This window comes from Carassius gibelio, chromosome A1 (assembly GCF_023724105.1).
Source record: "Carassius gibelio isolate Cgi1373 ecotype wild population from Czech Republic chromosome A1, carGib1.2-hapl.c, whole genome shotgun sequence".
NCBI lineage: Eukaryota > Metazoa > Chordata > Actinopteri > Cypriniformes > Cyprinidae > Carassius > Carassius gibelio.
The window spans coordinates 12,177,943-12,201,907 of NC_068371.1; the positions used below are offsets into that span (position 1 = coordinate 12,177,943).

The 23,965-nt window shown below is 39.6% G+C and overlaps 1 protein-coding gene across 1 annotated transcript; it reads left to right on the plus strand.

Moving 5' to 3' along the window:
- The first annotated feature begins 2,247 nt into the window (after positions 1 to 2,247).
- Positions 2,248 to 5,358, plus strand: LOC127995818 (retinitis pigmentosa 1-like 1 protein). The gene is made up of 2 exons (XM_052591904.1): positions 2,248 to 4,298; positions 4,713 to 5,358. The coding sequence occupies exons 1-2, from the start codon at positions 2,715 to 2,717 to the stop codon at positions 5,238 to 5,240; spliced, it is 2,112 nt and encodes a 703-aa protein (XP_052447864.1). The 5' UTR covers positions 2,248 to 2,714; the 3' UTR covers positions 5,241 to 5,358.
- Positions 5,359 to 23,965: the final 18,607 nt, after the last annotated feature.

The window sequence follows — 23,965 nt, forward strand, 5'->3', positions numbered from 1 at the left end:
AAATACTTAATTTACAATATAGTCTTTCTGTTAGCGACAGGCACGTCAGTTTCAACTTGTTGTTAAATCGATTATTTAGAACCAATCAGACTCTTCTGCTACCAGAGAAAGCTGCAGCCACGAGCCGTTTCCACGTTTGTAACTCCAAAACCGAACCTCACCAGACAACTGGACCTTTTTGGTCCACCCAGCTGTCATCATGTCAGTTGGCTAATTTGGCTTATTCACCATCTTTCACAATAATAATACAAAATATAAGAAAATAAGCAGTGTTCTGAACATTAATTAACACTTTTTTTTGTTTTCGTTTTGTTTTGCGTTCTCATTGCCCTATGACAAAATATTAAAACAAGTCTGTTCATCCTTACTTTCTGAATTTGTATGTTGTCTTTCGGTTATTAACTGATTATAAATAAATAGTTTTATAGGTCCACACACTCAAGCGCCATTGCACCTTGCAGCTTTTTGTCACGTTTCTCCATGCCGTTCTTAATCCTTTTTGACAATACATTATGCATTTTTGTTTGAATATGCTTCTGATACAGAATTTAAAGTGTTTATTATTATTATTATTATTATTATTATTATTATTATTATTATTATTATTATTATGTGTAATCAATTAATGGCAACTGTGCTCAGTCCTCTATTTGTAAATTTGTAAAGCTGACAACTCAATACTAAAAAAAATACAAATAAATAAGTACCAACTCTCGGTTTTTGCCTTTATTTTCGATGCCAGATGCAATTTTAGAATTTTGATTTTGTATTCACACATGAACATGTCTTCAGTACATGTGTAATTAAATAAAGCAAGTTAGGTTTACACAACTCTGGTACCAGACATGATGAAATTGCTTTAGAGTTGCATAGTACCTTTGATTAATACTAGCATTAAGAAATCAAGTTTTTACCATTGACACAATTAAATCACTTTAAGGGTACACTATGCATTTGTATAATGACGATCAGGAATTACAAATAATATCTTGAATCAACATGATTATTTTAAGTAAGTCTAACTTGAATTAAATATTTTGGTTTGGCAAGCAATAAGTCATCAAGAAAAAAAGAGGAAAATTATGTGAGTTTAACACATTCTGTTCATGTGGGACCGATTTACACATTCAAATTAAGCAAATCCAAAGCACTTTTTTTTCAGTATGGCACCCATTCATCTTAGATGATCCATTGGTGAGCAAGTGATGCAATGCTGAATTTTGTTATATCTGTTCTGATGAAAACACAAACTCATCTACATTTTGGATAGAGTAAATAAAATGTTTGGATTTAACTATTCCTTTAATAAACGAAGTTTTCTGCAAAGTCCCTCCTTCCAACAAGCACAGTCTGCTCTTATTGGCTAACTGACCCAATGCATTGTGATTGGCCAAATACCGCAAGCACTCGTTGGAAATGTAATGCCCCTTTCCACAATCATGAGCTTCATCTTTCAAAACAAATGTAAAGACAGTTAATAATGTCCTCAGTTCAAGCCTGAAAGGGGAACAGAGTGGCATGATAGACACAGTGATCTCTCTCTCTCTCTCTCTCTCTCTCTCTCTCGATCACATGCGTGCATGCACACAGACACAAACACACACACACACACGCAACCCGCAAAACTCTGCATTTGAACAGTCAATAGCAAATACTTAAACTAATAACAAAACATACTTACAGTAGCTGATTCGGAAGCGCCAGATAGTTTGTAGCTAATTATCTCCTCTCCTAGGTTCAGAAAATGGTCATCTGCACATACGCAAAAATGCATACCTATATGAATCAGAACTAAAGAAAATTCAACAACAATGACCGTTCAGCATTCAGATAAGCCACGTGGTCAGTGTTAAACCATTCATGTAATGTCATTGTGGCTATTTAGAGAGATAAAAAAAGATAGTTCAAGGGATTACAGTAATAACTCTCTAGGAATATAAAATTGGATGTTTTTTTTTTTTTTGTTGTTTTGTTTTTTAGGTTGACTGGACACAATGTGCTTGTGTCCACTCTGATAAACATTTTTTTAGATTAAAATTTTTTTAAAAATCCAGCTTTCTCCCACATACACAATCATATTGCTATGTGACATTGAATATAGCCAGGGGCATAACAAATGTATGGCTGTTGTATTGTGGAACAGAGTGAAGGCGAACATGCCATCCTCACTGACAGCAGGTGATTGCCAACAGGCAGAACGTACGGTTTGACATGACTAGCCTGATTTGCCATGTTATGTCTCTATTGTCACAGTGTCTGGGTTGTTGTTCCCCGGGGTTCCACTAGATGTCCTCCTTCTCACGGTGCCTGTCCCAGATCACTTCCTGTTCCCTTATATGGTCACCTTCCTCCTTGTTACCTGATTGATTGTTCACCCCACCTGTCTCCTGTTTCCCAATTATCCTTCTGTGTATAAATACCCAGTCTGTCTTAGTCTATGTCACGGAGTCCTTGTCTGATGTCATTGTGTTTCAGGTCCATCAGTCTTGCTTTGTCTTACCCTATGTGTCTCATTCTCTCGTTCCACCAGACTTCCTCTACCTTCCATTCTTCCGAGTTCCCCGTTTCGTCCGGTTCCCTTTTTGTTTGATTTGTCTCTCATGACTGTTTATTTTGTATTTACCCCTCTGTTTAAATAAAACCCTTACCTGCATTTGGATCTACCCTCTCGTTGTGTTTTTCCCCAATACCTATCGTGACAGAAGGACTCCGTCATGCCTAGATCCAGCGGTGTGGGATTTCGAATCGGTTCCCCAGCCACCATGGAGGAACGGAGGGGGAGATACCAGAACTTAATCACCCTTCATCAAGAGGGAAGTGAGGTGGGTGGCCTGGCGCAATTGTTTTGGACTATGGCAGTCGGGCTAGGTTACAATGATGCAGCACTAAAGGATTTATTTAATAATTGCCTGGATGATCCTTTACCTTCATGGGAGATGAAGGGGTTAGAGATACTGGACTTTTGGGGGTTTACCAATTACCTGCACCATCGTGCCCAGTGGAATGCAACAACCACACCAGAGTGTCCAGACAAGGCTGCCAGCTCAGCCCCACAGCCCAAGATGGCCGCCAGCCCTGCACCACAGCACAAGATGGCCGACTCAACGCCACCGACTCCCCATCGTAGAGGGCGGAGGAGGAGACAGGCAGCTGCTGTTCCCGAGGCGGTGCCCGATGCAGTTCCCGAGGCGGAGCCCGATGCAGTTCCCGAGGCGGTGCCCGATGCAGTTCCCGAGGCGGTGCCCGATGCTGTTTCCGAGGCGGTGCCCGATGCAGTTCCCGAGGCGGAGCCCGATGCAGTTCCCGAGGCGGTGCCCGATGCAGTTCCCGAGGCGAAGCCCGATGCAGTTCCCGAGGCGGTGCTCGATGCAGTTCCCGAGGCGGTGCTCGATGCAGTTCCCGAGGCGGTGCCCGATGCAGTTCCCGAGGCGGTGCCCGAGGCGGAGCCCGATGCTATTCCCGAGGCGGAGCCCGATGCTGTTCCCGAGGCGGAGCCCGATGCAGTTCCCGAGGCGGTGCTCGATGCTGTTCCCGAGGCGGTGCTCGATGCTGTTTCCGAGGCGGTGCCCGATGCAGTTCCCGAGGCGGAGCCCGATGCAGTTCCCGAGGCGGAGCCCGATGCAGTTCCCGAGGCGGTGCCCGATGCTGTTTCCGAGGCGGTGCCCGATGCTGTTTCCGAGGCGGAGCCCGATGCTGTTTCCGAGGCGGAGCCCGATGCAGTTCCCGAGGCGGAGCCCGATGCAGTTCCCGAGGCGGAGCCCGATGCGGTTCCCGAGGCGGTGCCCGATGCTGTTTCCGAGGCGGTGCCCTATGCAGTTCCCGAGGCGGAGCCCGATGCAGTTCCCGAGGCGGTGCTCGATGCAGTTCCCGAGGCGGTGCTCGATGCAGTTCCCGAGGCGGTGCCCGATGCAGTTCCCGAGGCGGTGCCCGATGCAGTTCCCGAGGCGGTGCCCGAGGCGGAGCCCGATGCTGTTCCCGAGGCGGAGCCCGATGCTGTTCCCGAGGCGGAGCCCGATGCTGTTCCCGAGGCGGAGCCCGATGCAGTTCCCGAGGCGGTGCCCGATGCTGTTTCCGAGGCGGAGCCCGATGCAGTTCCCGAGGCGGTGCTCGATGCAGTTCCCGAGGCGGTGCTCGATGCAGTTCCCGAGGCGGTGCCCGATGCAGTTCCCGAGGCGGAGCCCGATGCTGTTCCCGAGGCGGAGCCCGATGCTGTTCCCGAGGCGGAGCCCGATGCTGTTCCCGAGGCGGAGCCCGATGCAGTTCCCGAGGCGGTGCCCGATGCTGTTCCCGAGGCCGAGGTCGTTCCCGAGGCGGTGCCCGATGCAGTTCCCGAGGCGGAGCCCGATGCAGTTCCCGAGGCGGAGCCCGATGCAGTTCCCGAGGCGGAGCCCGATGCTGTTCCCGAGGCGGTGCCCGATGCTGTTCCCGAGGCGGTGCCCGAGGTTGTTCCCGAGGCGGTGCCCGATGCAGTTCCCGAGGCGGTGCTCGATGCTGTTCCCGAGGCGGAGCCCGATGCAGTTCCCGAGGCGGTGCCCGAGGCTGTTCCCGAGGCCGAGGCCGATGCAGTTCCCGAGGCGAAGCCCGATGCAGTTCCCGATGCTGTTTCCGAGGCGGTGCCCGATGCAGTTCCCGAGGCGGAGCCCGATGCAGTTCCCGAGGCGGTGCCCGATGCAGTTCCCGAGGCGGTGCCCGATGCTGTTCCCGAGGCCGAGGTCGTTCCCGAGGCGGTGCCCGATGCAGTTCCCGAGGCGGAGCCCGATGCAGTTCCCGAGGCGGAGCCCGATGCTGTTCCCGAGGCGGTGCCCGATGCTGTTCCCGAGGCGGTGCCCGAGGTTGTTCCCGAGGCGGTGCCCGATGTTGTTCCCGAGGCGGTGTCCGTTACAGTTCCCGAGGCGGTGACCACAAGGCCGTGGTGGTCATCCGCTCCGCCCTGGGGGACTCTGGCGGTGACCACGAGGACGTGGTGGTCGTCCGCTCCACCCTGGGAGACTCTGGCGGTGACCACGAGGACGTGGTGGTCATCCGCTCCGCCCTGGGGGACTCTGGCGGTGACCACGAGGACGTGGTGGTCGTCCGCTCCACCTTGGGGGACTCTGGTGATGACCATGAGGACGTGGTGGTCTTCTGCTCCGACCTGGTGGACGCCGGCCTCGACCACAGAGACGTGGTGGTCTTCCGCTCCGCCCTGGAGGGCTCTGGCCTTGACCACACGGCTGTGGTGGTCATCTGCTCCGTCCTAGTGGACGCCTCAACATGTCCTTCATGGACTTATGTTTTGTGTTTTTTGAGTTCTGTTTCTGTCTGTTCTCTTTAGTTTAGTCTGGCCCTCCGTCCCTCCCCCTGTACCTCCTCCGGTCCTCCTCCTTCCTGATCTCCCGGGTTTATGTATCATTTCTGGTGTTTGTCCCCCATGTGTTCCTTTTCTGGCCCTCCGTCCCTCCCCCTGAGCCTCCACCTGTCCGCCTCCCTCCTGGTCTCTGTGTCATGTTTTGTCTTTAAGCGTCTGGTAGCCGCTCCGTAGAGGGGGGGTACTGTCACAGTGTCTGGGTTGTTGTTCCCCGGGGTTCCACTAGATGTCCTCCTTCTCACGGTGCCTGTCCCAGATCACTTCCTGTTCCCTTATATGGTCACCTTCCTCCTTGTTACCTGATTGATTGTTCACCCCACCTGTCTCCTGTTTCCCAATTATCCTTCTGTGTATAAATACCCAGTCTGTCTTAGTCTATGTCACGGAGTCCTTGTCTGATGTCATTGTGTTTCAGGTCCATCAGTCTTGCTTTGTCTTACCCTATGTGTCTCATTCTCTCGTTCCACCAGACTTCCTCTACCTTCCATTCTTCCGAGTTCCCCGTTTCGTCCGGTTCCCTTTTTGTTTGATTTGTCTCTCATGACTGTTTATTTTGTATTTACCCCTCTGTTTAAATAAAACCCTTACCTGCATTTGGATCTACCCTCTCGTTGTGTTTTTCCCCAATACCTATCGTGACATCTATGAGATTGACTGCATTTATTTTTATTTATTTTCTTCCCTCTCACACTTCTTTCTCTACAACTAAATGTTTCACCAGCTTAAATAGGAAGCTGACAGCTCGCAATGGATGCCCAAAGGCAATTAGTGAAAAATGCTTCTCCTGCTTGCACTATCCTATTTTCACCTCCTCACTTAAACGCTGAATCACTCAGTCACTGAGCTTACTTTAAAACAAACTAATAAACAAACAAATGTACACAAACACAATTTCATATTAGAAAAATAGACTAGAATATAAACTTTATTACCATTTATAATAATACAATGAAATTAGTTTGGGAACTCTCAGAGACCAACATCATTGTAGTGAATAAAAATACAGTGGAGAGAGACAAACATTAAACGGTAGTGTTCAGTGCACAGGAAGCAGGAAGGCAATTTAGGTTTTGTTGCAGTTTTCAATTCCCTGCAACTGTGTCTGTGCATGTAAAGGAAAGAGGTGTAATACAGGCTATGGCTCTTGAAAAAAAAAAATCATTTTCAAAAAGACATTTTCCAGGTTCTTCTGTAATCTACAATGATTTTCTTTATTTTTGTGGTGTTCAGGACTAGTTCATTATCTGAAAATCACTTGACCAGATGTTGAAACTCTTCATTATAGTGTGTTTTGTCGTTTCCTGATATCAGCCCCACTACAGTGGTGACGCCTGCAAACTTTACTATATAATTAGAGGAGTAGATGGGTGTACAGCCATGTGTAAATAAAGTGGAAAAGGTTGGACTGAGGACACAACCATGTGGTGCTCCTGTGTTCAGGGTAAGAGTAGAAGAAAAATGATCACCCACCTTTACATTCTGTGGTCTGTTTGTGAGAAAGTCCAGAATCCATGAACAGAGTATGATTGTTAATCCCAGGTTGCTAAGCTTGTTCACAAGTTTATGAGGCACTACTGTATTAAATGAAGAACTAAAGTCCAAAAATGTAGTTTAGAGCTATCTTAGCATTAGCCCATGGTGGAATGTAAACAGCTGTGCTAAAAATAACCATAAACTCTATTTGCAAGGTCAAGGTCAAGGTATCTTTATTTCATACCCGCAGGTACATTTATTTTCCAGATAAAAGAAGAATTCGGTCATCCACAATAAAACATAAAAACATAAAACAGACATAAAAACAGGCTGCATCATGACACATACACATCCTCTATACAAGTTAATTATCAAATACTAAAACATCTGTCTTACTCATATTATTTAAAAATTCAATTGCCACTGGAACAAAAGTATTTCTGTACCGTCTAGTCTTCCATCTCGAAGCCACAAACCGACGACCAGAGGGAAGTAACTGAAAGTCATCATTCAAGACAACACTTGCTTTCCGGTACAGCTGATTTGTGCAAATATTTCCCAAATACCGCTGATTTACTCCAATTATCCTACTCGCCCATATAACTATTTGGTTTAGGGAGTTCTTATTCTCCACTGACAGGCTTCCATACCACACCACAATGGAAAACGACATAATAGATTCAATAAAAGCAAAATAAAAAAAAGTCAGCATGTGTCTCTCAATGTTAAATTTAGCAAGTTTCCTAAGGCAACTCAAATGTTGATGACCCTTTTTGCAGACTATTGCACATAGAAAGGTCTGCATTTAAAAGATATTCACTATCAGAGGGGCAATGTGTCAAAATTTTGTCCGTAGATGTACACCAAGCATTATTGACATATACATAGCCATATTTGAGAAAAAAAAAACACAATTTGAGAAGGTGGCATCACTGATATAGCTGTTTAACATTCCAAGTGAGAAACAGTTGTTATCTATACACCTTATGTTACTCCATTTCAATGTTAAAACTTCACAGTGTATTTCTATAAACATTACAATTATTGTTACAGTGTAGATCTGCTCCAAAACCTAGACAGCTCCCTAATTCGATCAAATTCTACCTAAATACACAAATTAATCTAAATTAATATTTCATTCAATAGAGAAACGTTTCAGAAGTCTAATTAACAATATATTATTTTACCTAATTGTTGGGTTTTAATGGTTACCACATTTTATGAGTATCATGTATTTCTTCAGTATGCTGACATCGAACTCCCATTAGAATCAATTGTGCAGAGTCTCTAGCAAGGAGATTCTGACTCACTCATTCACTCAATGATACAGGCACTGACTCATTGTAAGGTATCACTGACGTTTCTGACATAAAAGCTGTTTCAAGGTAGGCAGCATAATTGCTTTCTAAGAGATTTTAGGCAGCATTATATCCTTTATGTATAAACCCAACATGCATTTTGGCACGCTAATAAAGCAAACAAGATGAAATAAATGTTGAAAGACAGATTTCACTAACTCATTCTCTCACTCTGTGATTCATTGTCTCTCACTGATTCACTAATTTCACTTAACATACTGTCTCTCAACCACTCTCTGCTCTCTAATTTACAAGTTATTTATTCTTCAGTTTTCTTAAAACAGCTTACTGCATTATAATCAATGCTAAGGTTTATTTAACCTTGTGAGCGGTATCATCCCATATATAGGATTCTTATTTCCGTGCTTCTGGGGGAGTATGGTCCCACATATGGGATTTAGAACGTTCGGTGACGTCACATAACTGTCAAATTCAAACTGTGTTTTCACAGGGTCGAGAGACGTACCCTGCACTTATCATATTATCACAACTATGCAGTGTTATTAACCACGTAATGCATAATTTAGGTTTCAGACATTTAAATACACATATATACTAGTAAAACAATATATTTAGAGTTTGAAAAATTCCCACATACGTCTATTGAAGCAACAATAATAATCCATTTAAATTTATTTTACAGATTTGTTTTATTAATATCAAATGCAGTACACATAGTTTAAATAACAATAAAGTCCACCTCTGTTCTTTATCCAGTTCACCCACCACTTATTACTTGTATTTCGGGAGAAATTGATGAATTCACGGCTGTAAATCCCACTGACAGGACTCTCTGAACTGTAGCGCGAACATGTCGGTGGCCGTCTCACATTCCAGATCATAATCAAGATCATTTAGAAAGGTTTTTAAATGACAAAACACACTAATTTACACATATTTTTGAATCGGAATATCAGATTGTTCATGACATGGTATGCAAGTTTGTGAATATGTTAAATAAAAAAGGAAAAACGGAATAAAAGCGATCCATCTGTCATACAGTGCTATTGTAGACACGGTGTGTCATGTGACAAGCCTGACACGTCGCCATGGAAACAGTAAGGGGAACGTTCTAAAATAACGGTTGTCTTAAAAAAAAACTCACACTGGGGGGACCACTAGAATATTTTAAACTCACTTAAAAGGTTAACAGTTCAATACATTTAGTACTATGCTATTTTTATTCATTGACATATAGGGCCAAATCACTTCTCCATTAAGGCAAAGATAGCATTCGGTCCACTAACCACCCCTGAGCATCACCAAGGTGTCATGACATATCAGAACAGCTGACATACTCATGCTCATGGTGGTATATTCTTTTGAGTTTAACCTGTAATGATGACATCAAAAATCACATGGCTATACTTAATGACTTAATTTGGCTCTGTATTCGATGGTGAGAACTTGTAAATTTCACCACGAATGGGGCAGAATCATAACAAAGTTATATTGACTGTACACCAGTGGTGGAATGTAACGAAGTATTTGTACTTCGTTACTGTACTTAAGTAAATTTTTACGTATCTATACTTTACTTAAGTAAAAATAATAATGCATACTTATACTTTTACTCAAGTAGATTGTTCAGCAATTATCTGTACTTTCTACTCCACTACATTATTAAAATGCGTGTCGTTACATCCTTCCGAATCTTGCATAAAAAATGTTTTTTTTGGTCGACTGACGTTTTGGCGTTGCTGGCCAATGCACGTTGAAACAGATCGGAGATCTGATTGGCCAAAGAACTCACGCGCTCAGCGCGTGTTTTGAAACAACACAAGCGGAACTGATGTAAATCGAAGATATTATAATATTTGTTTGACGTAAGTTAGTGGTAACTCTTACCCTAACAGGGCAACTTCTTTAGCTGGTTATTAGCACAGCAGGGACGATAGCTTGCTAGTACGTTGCATTTTTGGAGATGAGCAAACTACTGCTATATCTGTACATTCGTAGTTGGCTAAAATAGCTGTTTGTTTTGACTCGATGAAAAAATGTTAAAACTATTTATACGGCTTCGGCTCCTAGCTTCTTTACCATACAACATTGGGTATTTATTTGACATTCACAAGTAAGCATGCAGGCAAAACTATATCTTGGTTTGATTCGATTGTGAACAATTTTGAACTATGACAGTGGTTTTTCGTCAATATCATGATATTATATATATATATATATATATATATATATATATATATACAGTACAGGCCTACTATTTTTAATGTTTTTGACAGAAGTTTCTTCTTCTTATCAAGCCTGCATTTATTTGATCAAAAATACAGAAATAAATGTAATATTGAGCAGAATAATATTGTGCAGAATAAACTGGTCATACAAATTTGATTAAAGTGTTCAGAATAACACTCACCTGTGTACTTTTGAGTTTTTTTTTACTGCTCTTAATAGTATAGTAAAAATAAAATAAATTGTATGTCATAATAAAATAAATTGTACGTCATAATTGGCTTAGCCTAATTATTATTTAATGAGTAATAAGTAAATAACCAGATTTTTACAGTGTCAGTATTGCACAACAACTCTTTCCAGTACACAATAGATATTGTTTGTGATTGTTACAATTGAACAGCCCAGACATTGAGACAACTGATTGTACTTTTACTTAAAAAAATACTTTAAAGGAAATTTAAAAGTATGTACTTAGGACTTTTACTTAAGTAAGATGTTGATGTAGTAATTATATTTTTACTTAAGTAAATATTTTGCAGGGTAGTTGTACTTTTACTTAAGTACTAAACTTAAGTACTTCCTCCAACACTGCTGTACACTCATGGCCAAAAGTTTTTGCACTGACATTAATTTAGTGTTTTGCAATGTTTGCTGCTTATGCTGTTTTGGTGTTTATTCACATTGTTTCTAGATGTAGAGTGATCAGATGTATTTTAAATCATTTATTTTAAATAAAGCTTAATTGTCCAAAAATTCTGAGCTTGCTTAGGAATGGCAGCAGGTTGGTGTGAGAGCATCTGCACACACAGTGAGGTCAAGACTTTTGGACAATGGCCTGGTCAAGAAGGGCAGCAAAGAAGCCACTACTCTCCAAGAAAAATGTCAAGTACAAGGATTGGAATGCAGAAGACTGGTGCAAAGTTATTTGTATTTTTTTGATGAAGCTCCCTTCCCTTCCACACTTCGGTTACTTAAAGGGTTTACGCTGTATATGTTTACATTACATTGTTGTATTTTTTTCACCCTAATATTTCAACTTTAGTGACTTTATTGTTTACTGGAGTGTACTGGAGGCGGGGAATGGTAATTCTAAAACACTTTTATACATACGTTACTGTAAACTACAAACTATCGCTGTGTATCTAAAAACAATATCGTAAGTAGGACATTTATTGTACTTTAATCCCTACAGCTCATTTCCGATCAAGTCAAATGACGTCACCTTTATCTGTATTGCATTATACAGTACAGAATATTTTAAAGATATTGAATAATAAAAATATTGAAGTAATATAATATATAAATGATTTGTTTGCAGAGATTATTTGCAATAACTCCGCCTACCAATTCCTGACTGCAATAAACAGCACTGCAAAAGATGCCCATTTACCTGTAATATCAACAGCGCAGCCGATAAAAGAAGCGTGATGAAATAATTTGACACCCGAGTTCGAGGCTGCCCAATACCAAACTTGTTCTAGGCTACTTCTTTCTCCACCACATATCAGATCAGAAAGGCATTTATTTTCAATACAAATAATGGAAATGTCTAATTTATAATACAGTGTTAGGTGGTTACCAGTATAGATATTGGGAGGTTTTTGTCCCAATAAAGTTGCAATCATTTAATAATATTTTGAAGTATGATAATGTAAACACACTATGTTATTGCATACTGTTTTATAATGTACTACAGTGCTGGAATATAAATATCTACCACCTAACTACCATCTACACAATTATTATTAGATATGCTCAGTATTTAGTCCATTTTTAAATGATTTCAATTGGGCAATATAGCATTGTTTATTAGTATGAATCCTTTATTAACAAGCCTTTGTAAAAAGAAAGGTTACATTTATTTGTGATTTATTTGTGAGGTAACAACCTAAGCAGCTGTGCTGAATTTTAGCACACTACTCTGAAACACGTTGCTTTTTGTATACTGTTTCAAACATATTCTTAAAAAAAAAAAAATAGTAGGCAGTACTGTGTACTGGCCAGTAAGCAAGTATGCCATTTCGAACACAGCCCCTAATTATATCTCTACAAACGGTTGAATAAAACCGCACGCATCTTCCAACAGAGCTGTCAGATGCGTTTTGCGATCCATGTGAGGCACGTGTCTACGCTCTTCCAGATAAGAGCAGAACTATTTCAGATTTTAATTGGGTAGCACATCATGTTCGAGGCAGACAGCAGCAGCACTGTGTGAGCCAGCTGCAGGCCTATGATTTTCACGGTGTATAGATGGCTCACAGAACTCCACGGAGATGTGTTTCACTGTGCAGTTATAGGCTACAGCCTCTCATGATCATTTGTGAACGTAGATCTAAGGGATCTCCTATTTTAAAGATGTTCTGTAAGCAAACAATAACTCACCACAACTTCACAAAAACAACTACACACGAGCACACAAACACAGATAGAGAAACTCACGCACCGTCTCATAATGATGGATTTAGCCTGATTTGGGTAAAGATGGTTCCATTAAACGTACGAATGCATCAGTGACCCAGAAACAAACAGTAGGCTATAAAATCAAAATAATTAACTAACACTCCTATAATGTTTTCGTTCTTTTCTCCCCTCAAAAAGCAAAAAGCAATAATTTCCCTGAATCAACAGTGCCACCTAGTGCTTGAACACAGACTGCTTGGGTTTATGAAGCACTTACTTGATGAGCTTGTAATTTAAACATCTTTCTCATTTTTTGATGCCAATTAAGTTTCATCCTTTTCTCTAATGACAAATATGACTGCATATTAATGATTGATGCCTTTGAAGGCTGTAATCAATATGATAACAAGGCCGAGGCATCTCTCTGAATGACGCCCATGAGATAAACATCTGGTATCATGTAGTACCATTTTGCTCAAAACTAAATTAATAGGATGGCTGACGCAAAACTGTTTATTAAAATCATTTTGCAATCAAAGCACTTGTTAAGTAAATAAAGATTTTTTTTTTTTTTTTTTTTTTTATTGGCAGGCAAATTCATCATAAATATTTCAACAGTAAAATAGTCTGTGCTGATCATTGGCATAGGCATAATATTTGGGTGGGCCAGGGGAAACGTTAGCTGGCACTAGTAACTAACAGATGGAGTCAGACTCAACATTCATTTCAGTTCAATCTTCTTTCAGTTTTTATTTATTTTTTTCTCATCAGTGTATCTTTTTAAACTCATAAAACATTAGGCAAAAACACATTTGATTTATTTTAGTTATTTAAGGTGTTATAATTGTTTTGTAATTGTGTTAAGATGGATTAAATTATATTTATTTAACACACATTATATCTTCATAATAAACTTGGGGGCCTATTTGTCTGCTGCCTACACCCCTGGTGCTGTTGTAATTGTGGCTCGGTTAACTTGAAATGGATTCAGGTAACTTTAGTCTGTATTTTTTCATACAGGTAGCTGGGGCTAGCTCTAACTAACTCTCTCTCTCTCTCTCTCTCTCTCTCTCTCTCTCTCTCTCTATATATATATATATATATATATATATATATATATATATATATATATACGGGGAAGTCGTGGCCTAATGGTTAGAGAGTCATACTCCCAATCCAAAGGTTGTGAGTTAAGAGTCCCGGGCCGGCAGGAATTGTGGGTGCATGGGGGAATGCATGTACAGTTCTCTCTCCACCTTCAATACCACGACTTAGGTGCCCTTGAGCAAGGCATCGAACCCACAACTGCTCCCCAGGCGCCGCAGCATAAATGGCTGCCCACTGCTCCGGGTGTGTGTGTTCACAGTGTGTGTGTTTGTTCACTGCTCTGTGTGTGTGCACTTCGGATGGGTTAAATGCAGAGCACAAATTCTGAGTATGGGTCACCATACTTGGCTGAATGTCACGTCACTTTCGTGTGTGTGTGTGTGTGTGTGTGTGTTTTCATTGTGGATCCCATATATGGTAATAACATGCCGCATTATATAGATAACACATTTTATTTGAATCTTGTTCATTTTTTTACCTTAACATATGTGCCTGCACAGAAATATGTGACTTAAAAAATAAATAAATAAATAAATAAATAAATAATGAGCCTAATAAAAATTTATGGGAGTAAAAACTCCCATACATCAATCAGTCAATCAATCAATCAATCAATGTTCCTTCCACAACAATAAGAACGTCATCTTTGTATCTCTGTATCAAGTTCATCCTGCGTTCTTTGCGATACTATTTATTACTGTAATCATTTTCTTGTGACAACAAACATGACACTATTGTGGTACTGTATCATGTCTTGGCTTTTATCTGATTCTGTGTGATATATAATCTCTTATTTTCTGAGGTATCTTGGCAGACCAAATGATGAGGGAGAAATTATTACAGGTCCAGGCCCTGGATATTGTTCCCACAAGCTCTCCTTAAGAACTTTAAACCTGTATTGTGCTCACAAACTAAAGATAAATTACACTCCCATTTTCTAATTCAGTCTATTAGATATGGTCAAATAACACTTTTATTTGACAGGAGGTTCAAAGTATGCCTAATATCTGAACCATTTGTGCTACTTCTGTAGCAGAACTATAAATGCATACACTTGAATCCAAGGACTAGCTCATGAAGGCCAAATATTTTTATTTTTTTTATTTATTTATTTTTTCTCGAGCTGAATGGAAGGGTTTAATTTTTGGTATATTAGTATAAGGTATATTAGCCATGTCATTTAAATCAACATGTTTATTGAGGGATAGACATTACAGTGTCAAAGAAATATACCACAGTAAAATGTATATCAGTTTATTCTAGTACTCAAATCTGATTGGCTGAAACTACAGTATGTGACAAAAAACATCTCCAGGTTATGTATGCAACCCTGGTTCCCCCGAAGGGAACGAGATGCATCGGAGAATGCTTTTGGAATGCCTTCAGCATTGACTTGCTCTGGATCACATGTGTAATCATCCTAATGGAAGGGTCGAGAGAGCCTTCACCCCCAGAGGCGAGGGGAGATCAGAGGACTAGTAGACAAAAGTAATGGCATTCAACTGAGGGTCTTCTTCATAGCCAGAAGAGCCCAATTAGGGGCACCATAGCACACAAGCAGTTGGTCCACCCTTCTCCACAGGGCAGCTCTTTGGATGTATGGTCAAACTGGACACATGCATTTATCAGGCTCCCTGGTACACATACTTGTTCCCAAAGCATTCTCTGACACAGCTCAAGTTCATGAAGGGGAATGTGTCCAAACATGCAGTTATTCATCTGCTGATCAGGATCCCAGAAGGGAGGAGGACAGAAGGCCTGTAGAACACTAGGCTGTGGTGTAACAGAGGGAACCTTAGGGATATACCCTGCTCAAGGGTGGAGAAACACTTTGACCTTGCCGGATGCAAAGTTAAGATAAGAAGGGGCCACTGAGAGTGCCTGAAGATCCCCAATTTTATTTAGAGAAGTAATAGCCAGAAGGAGAGCATTCTCAATTGTAGTTAATTATAATTACTTAATTATAAAGTGGTGTGGTTGGCCGCAAACGGCCCTGTGGGAACTCCAGCACTGTACCGACTGGGCAGTTAACTGGGTTGAGCTGGTGATCTCTGCACCAAGAAGTGAAAAGATTCCACTTCAAGGCATACAGTTTCCTCACAGAGGGAGCACTGGACTGGAAGATGGTCTCACAAACCTCGGTTTAGAGACCAGAAGCTACAAGCCTTGCCCCCTCATGGGCCACCCCTATAACTTCGCGGACAGGGTGGCCACTCTTAACCCCACCAGCCGGTGAGGGACACATCAGTCACTAGCGTTTCGATATTGGTAAGTTTCGCCCCTGAAAGCAAACCTCAGGAACTTTCTATGAGTGGAACATGGAATTAAGCATCTTTCAAATCTATCATGACAAACCAGTCCTCTGACCTGATCTGAGACATGAACTGCTTGAACTTCAGTCGCATGACTGAGCAGTTTAACTGACGGAGATCTAAAATGGGAAAAAACCCTCCATCCTTCTTTGGAAAGATGAAGTACCAGCTGTAGAACCCACACTCTCAGTCATGAGGAGGGACGACCTCGAAGGCCTCCTTCCTTGAGAGGGTGTTGTCAAGACCAGCTCACAAGCCACAACAAAGAAGGAGACATGTTGGATGATGATAGGAAAAGGGGTTGCAATTTATTTTACAGTGCGTGTACTTACATGTACTTATAGTGTAGTTACAGTGTTTTTATCTAAGAAAGTTCTAGTAATGCAAGGTAACTACATGGGGTAGGGTTAGGTTTAGGTTCAAGGTTAGTACCTAGTTCTTACATAACTATTGTAATTACTATAATAACTACATAGTATGTACATGAGGAACAGGATTATAAAATAAAGAGCTACTAGAAAAGGAATAACACAATAACATTTGAATGGAATGGCCCTCTCCACTAATTTCACTTGTTTCAGAGGTCATCTTATCTCAAAATATCTTCAACCATCTCTTACAAGTAACGGTTCATTTGAATCACATACAATTACTGTAACCCACCTTGTTAAAATCCACTTTGTGATCATTTATCATCCCCCAGGTAAATTGGGAAGCTTCTTGGAGGAGCTGGATGTATTACTATCAAACTTTTTATTTTTTTTATGGTACTCCTCTGGTACTGCTTGGTGACTCCACGTCCACCTAGATAAACCCCAGGCTGCTGACTTCAACACTCTGCTCACCTCATTTGATCTCAAGCAAGCATCTACTACAGCGAGTCATAAATCAGGCAACCAACTGGACTTCATCTACACTTGCTGTTGCTCCATGGACAACACTTTAGTTGCTCCACTGTACACTTCTTTACTGTTAACCTCGCACTTAGTCCTGAAGCAGCACACACTCCATAGCAGGTCACCTTTTGACGGAACCTATGCTCACTCTCTCCATCTTGCCTATCCTCTATGGTTTCATCCTCACTTCCTCACTCTCTCAGTTTTCAGCTCTGGACACAAACAATGCTACTGACACTCTTTGCTCCACTCTAACCTCTTGCTCCACTGTCATCTAGACCAGCACGCACCACACCATCTGCCCCCTGGCTGTCTAATGTTCACAGTAAACATCGCTCTAAACTTCAGAGAAGAAAAGGCATAAATCAAGAAACTCTACCAACCTCAGTGTGTATTAGTCTCTCCTTTCTTCCTTCTCTGCAAATGTCTTCACTGCTAAAACTTCATACTACCACAACAAAATTTTCAATTCAAGTTTTTCAATTCAATTCAATTCCATTTTTTCAATTAAAGTTTATTTGTATAGCGCTTTTTACAAAATAAATCGTTACAAAGCAACTTCACAGAAAATTATGTTTCTACAATATTTAGTAGTAGCTAGTAGTTTGTGCACATTTGACAGGATTTTAGAAAAAATAAAAATAATAATAATAATACAAGACGTAGTCAGCTAGACGATGAACTATCAATATTATTAATTAAGTTATTATATGATTCAGTCACACATTTAGCAATAATTGTTAGTTCTGTTTGTTGATTCAAGGTTAGCATCATCTGGGGTCCTCTGAGGGTCAGCATCATCTCTTCTCAGGTGTTCTGGATCCAGACTGGAGCTTGTGTAAATCCTAGTTACCACGGGATGTAAATCCCGTGGCGAAACATAGAAACAAAATACAGACATCATTAGCATAGCTGCTGATCCAACAAAGTAAAATTAGTTTAACCCAAGTTAATGAATAAAAATCCACCTTTGAACAGATGCAACTACACTCACAATTAAAAAGATACATTATTCGAATGCTTGGTGAAAGAGATGTGTTTTTAATCTAGATTTAAACAGAGAGAGTGTGTCTGAACCCCGAACATTATCAGGAAGGCTATTCCAGAGTTTGGGAGCCAAATGTGAGAAAGCTCTACCTCCTTTAGTGGACTTTGCTATCCTAGGAACGACCAAAAGTCGAGCGTTTTGTGACCTTAGGGTGCGTGATGGGTTGTAACGTGGTAGAAGGCTAGTTAGGTATGCTGGAGCTAAACCATTTAGGGCCTTATAGGTAAGTAATGATAATTTGTAACTGATACGGAACTTAATAGGTAGCCAGTGCAGAGACTGTAAAATTGGGGTAATATGATCATATTTTCTTGACCTCGTAAGGACTCTAGCTGCTGCATTTTGGACTACCTGTAGCTTGTTTATTGACGAAGCAGGACAACCACCTAGAAGTGCATTACAATAGTCCAGTCTAGAGGTCATGAATGCATGAACTAGCTTTTCTGCATCAGAAACAGATAACATGTTTCGTAGCTTGGCAATGTTTCTAAGATGGAAGAATGCAGTTTTTGTAACATTGGAAATATGATTTTCAAAAGACAAATTGCTGTCTAATATAACACCCAGATTTCTGACTGTAGAGGAAGTAACAGTACATCCGTCTAGTTGCAGATTGTAATCTACAAGATTCTGTGTAGTGTTTTTTGGTCCAATAATTAGTATCTCTGTCTTATCCGAATTTAATTGGAGAAAATTGTGTGTCATCCAATCTTTTACATTTTTAACACACTCTGTTAGCTTAGATAATTGGGAAGTTTCATCTGGTCTCGTTGAGATATATAGCTGAGTATCATCAGCATAACAGTGGAAGCTAATTCCGTATTTTCTAATAATATTACCAAGGGGCAACATATATATTGAAAATAGAAGGGGACCTAGGACGGATCCTTGTGGCACTCCATATTTTACTGATGATAAATTAACAACTGTTCTGACGTTCGCACACTTTTCAAAACTTTCTCTTTTCTTCTTCATCGGTGACCAATTCTCCACACTGCAGACTGAAGATAACTGGGGGAAGTCGCGTGGAAAGTTGTAGCTTAATGGTTAGAGAGTTTAACTCCTAACCCTAAGGGTGTGGTTTCGAGTCTCAGGCTGGCAAGACCACGACTGAGGTGCCCTTGAGCAAGGCACAGAACCCCCAACTGCTCCTGGCTGCCGCAGCATAGATGGCTGCCCACTGCTCCGGGTGTGTGTTCACTGCTGTGTGTGTGCACTTTGAATGGGTTAAATGCAAGAGTTCTGAGTATGGGTCACCATACCTGGCTGTATGTCACATCACTTTTTTTCAGAGATGGACATTTCTAAACTTTTCCTGTCCAATCATCCTACTACTTGTCCACTTGATCCTATCTCCACTCATCTCCTTCAAGCAATTTCTTCTTCAGTCATACCTTCACTTACTCACATTATGGAGCCACTTTATATTAAGTGGCCTTAACTACTATGTACTTACATTTTAATTCATAATTTAGTACAATGTACTTATTGTGTACATACATGTTTTTACATTGTACTTATATTAAAAAAAAAACTACATGTAATTACATCTGTATTTAATTTCTGTAATTACATTTATAATTACACTGTTGACCCATACTTTACACCTTAACCCACCCTTAAACTTACCCATACCTCCAACCCTCTCCCTAACCTTACCCTTATACCACCTCAATAGCAGCAAAAGTGTTTTTTACAATACAATATGAACACAATAAGTACATTGTACTTATTTTTTTATGAAACTACATAGTAGTTAAGGCCACCTAATATAAAGTGGGGCCCACATTATCAATTCCTCTCTTCACTCTGGTACATTCCCATCAGCATTTAAGCAGACTCGGGTAAACCCACTGCTTAAGAAACCATCTCTAAATCCAGCAGTTCTAGAAAACTACAGACTTCATAATCCATCTAATCAGCTAAATTTGTTGAGCAAATGTTTGTATTAAAAATCTTATATAAAATTTTTAGTAATATGCATGTAGATTTTTACAAGTCTTCTGACATAATATTAGCAACTATCTGCCTTTCATTATAAATATGGCTCATTTTGTAAACCTAGCTTTGACTCCCAGTTCTGTTTAGCATGCAAGAAACACCCACGCATCACAAACACATTGAGATTCAATTCAGTCGTACCCACACTGGCTACAGAGCAAGATAAGTGCAGAGCTTAGACTTTGTTCTGCTGTTAACCCCATCTTCCCATCATTAAAGTTCTCGTTTTATTTCACATTCTGAAATCTGTTCTGTACCATAATCGCATGCCTTCTAACCCACACAATCTACAAGAACCAAATTACAGAACCAGAACAGACTGTCTGTAAAGAATAAAATCCTCAAATAGATGAATTTCTTATATATTTCCATCTAATAACATTCATTCAAATATCCCTCCATAACAAATCCATTACAGTCCATCATTTTCATATGACACCCTAACAATGAATTAATTAGTTGTCACTGACAGAAGGCCTTGAGTATAACAGTCTATTTGTTCTCATTGTGTTAGTCAAAGGCTGACTTCAAAAGGCTGGCTTTAATATGGATGTGACACACCAAAGTCTTACTTTATCAAGTTTATCACGACATAGTAAAGCATATGCAATAATAATATGGATTATTATTATACTATAGTGTAATATAGCTGGCATTTTGCTTGACCATGATTAAGAAAAACTCAACAAAACTTATTATATGCATTAACAGTTTGATACTATAAAAATAATAAAGCAACACAGAACACAAGACTGGGCAAATTAATTTGCTTTTCAAAGCATACATGCAATTCTGGCTAAGACTATGTTAATTCTGAGGACTTGGAAAGCAATGCAATATATATATATATATATATATATATATATATATATATATATATATATATATATATATATATATATAGCTTAATTTAATATTTCATTTTATTCTAATTTTATTCTAATTTTGATTATTTTAACCTGTTAAATGTCACCCCGTCCCGTATACGGGACGCCTACATTGACTATACTATATTACAATCAAATCTAATCTAATCTTGAAAAACTATATGTCGTTGGAAAGGTCTAAGACTCCCAAATATATATTTTTTGTTAAAGATTATGTAGGAAACGTAATAGATGAATTTATGACAAGAGTGCACCTTCAGAAATCTACATTACAAAAGGAGCTTTGACCTTTGTTTAAAAAAAAGACTTCCTCGTTGCCTTTTTCTCTATCACTTTTTAGAAATCATCAGAAGTTATATATCACTTGAAAACATAAAATCTCAAAATTCATCCTTCAAAACCCATTTTAAAATCTGACATTGCATTACCATGTAAATGGCACATCAAAATCATGTTACAAAATGTTTTCAGTCACGAATTATAAAAATGTAGGTTTGTATCATGCACATTCATGCCTATCTTCAAAAACGTGAGTGACAGTTAACACTTTTAAGCAATTATGCAATATTTAATATTTTCAACTTTTTTCTCTCTCTCTGTACTGTAGCTTTTTTTTCAATATTCAGAAGATATTCCATCTGAATTTGGAATTCGTTTTTGAAGGTCACTGAAACTATTTAGAATAAACAGTGCCACAAAAATATGCAAAGGCCATGGTCACCAACATAATGACTATCATCCTCTTTTGAAGGGTATTCATTTTGTTCGGTTCATCCTTAACAACATTGTGTCTTGCCATGCCGATCACGTCACATTTCGATGGCTCTTTCCCCTTCGGATCCCCTCAATCCCAGCCCTCCAATCAGCCAGTGTGATTAAACATACATCTTAACGTCTCTCCCCACCACAACAGCATCCTTCCGCCCTAGTTAATGCTATTCATTTGCGAGCTTGGCAGCCTCAAACCACTCTGTTTTGTGCTCCAAATGTGCACGGGTTTCTAAGCTTGGCACAAGCTTTTGGCATCGTTCAGGGTGACAAAATAGTTCTCAGCAATAATAAAAACAGCACTCAGGCCTGTCCAACCACTGCTCTTGGTTGCTGATAAGAGCGCTTTCAGTTTTGACTAGGCAGACATTTCTGTTCACTATCGCTATCTCTTTGGCTGGAGAGAGGCAGTGAGGACAAACACAAAGAGGATGGGAAGTGAAGGAAATATATATATATAAATATATATATATATATATATATTCTTTTTTTTGGGGGGGGGGTAGACAGAAAAGATTCAAATGGAGATAAAGGACAGGAGAGGAATGGATGGATGACGGTTTCATTAAGACACTGGCTGTCTTAACCAGGTGCAATGTGATAAACTGCCTGCAGGTGCAGCGACTTGACACAATTACTACCACAATATATAATTTGTTTCCATTATCTAAAAGTCTTTAAAACAAGCCATATTTGCTTTAGTAGCAAACTTGCATAGGATAAGGAATAGTTCATTTTTGTCTTCAAAACCCTACTTAATGTATCAACAGTGCAATATATTATACAATTAAGTGGTAAAATGTAGGTTTATTTGAAAATCATATACTTTTTAGTATATATGTGTACACACACACACACACACACACACACACACACACGCACACACACACACACACACACACAATCAGGTATTTTTTTGTTAATCTTGGAAATGATTCCACAATATTTTATGATTTAGTCTGTTTCATTATTATTATTATTATTATTACATTTTATTTTTATTCAGGTCATTCTAAACAGACTGGATGATGGTGAGATCAAATCTCTGAAACACTGGCTGTTGTCAGACTCCTTTTGCATGCAAAAATCTCACTGGATTACTACAATTAATGCGAAATGGAATGTTTGAAAATATAAATGTATAATTCCTACTGGCACACCATTAGCAAAAGATAGAAATTACTGGCTTTAAATCTTTTTATTTTTATTTTGCAAAAATACGTATAATAGTCTAAGTACTGTACTTTTGCACAGTAGTGTATTTATGTCCCAGTCACGGGAGCCAAACATGATCAGCGATTACCCACTGAACTCAAGGTGAAGATTTATGAAACCCAGTTTACTATAAGTCCTGATGAAGCTGAAAAAAGGGTTTTATTATTATTATTATTATTGTTGTTGTTGTTGTTGTTTTATTAATATCTGTTATTTTTTTTTTCTGAAAAAAGAAAATGCATAAAGTAAAAAAAAAAAAAAACAAACAACAAAAAAAAAAAAAACATTTAGAATAGTTATTTAACAAATGGACAATTGGTCCAATTAGACTAATATAAATTTAGCCCCACCCAAATGGGCAGTGCCAGGAGAGATGGTGAGATAAAGTAAGAGAATGCATGGAGAATCTCTTGATGTACTAATTAGGTGATCCAAAGAAAAAATAAAATAAAATAAGATTTAACATGCTGCCCTAATGTTAACAGTTTTATTAAAATGCTAGCATCCATGTCCTATGTGACGTCTGTTTTTATATTGTTTATCAACAGTAACGTTATGCATATGTATATTGTTTGGATTAGCTAGACGTGTAGACAGACATGAATGCTCATAACCGTACTGAAGTAAATATTGTTAGCTGATTCTAACTGTCTAGCTAACAAGCTTGCTGGCGCTAAGTTGAGGTAATTTTTTTTATAAATAATGTCCAAATATTTTTATTCAACCACCTATATACATATATATATATATATATATATATATATATATATATATATATATATATATATAGATAGATAGAGAGAGAGAGAGAGAGAGAGAGAGATTACATCTGGGGAGAAAATAAATGATGTGATGTTCAGAACATGGTAACTACAGTAATTATCAAAGTGGGAAGAGATGCACCCCGTTTGGCCATGGGTGTTTTTAAACCACAGACAAGGTTTGAGAAGGAAAAAAATCATT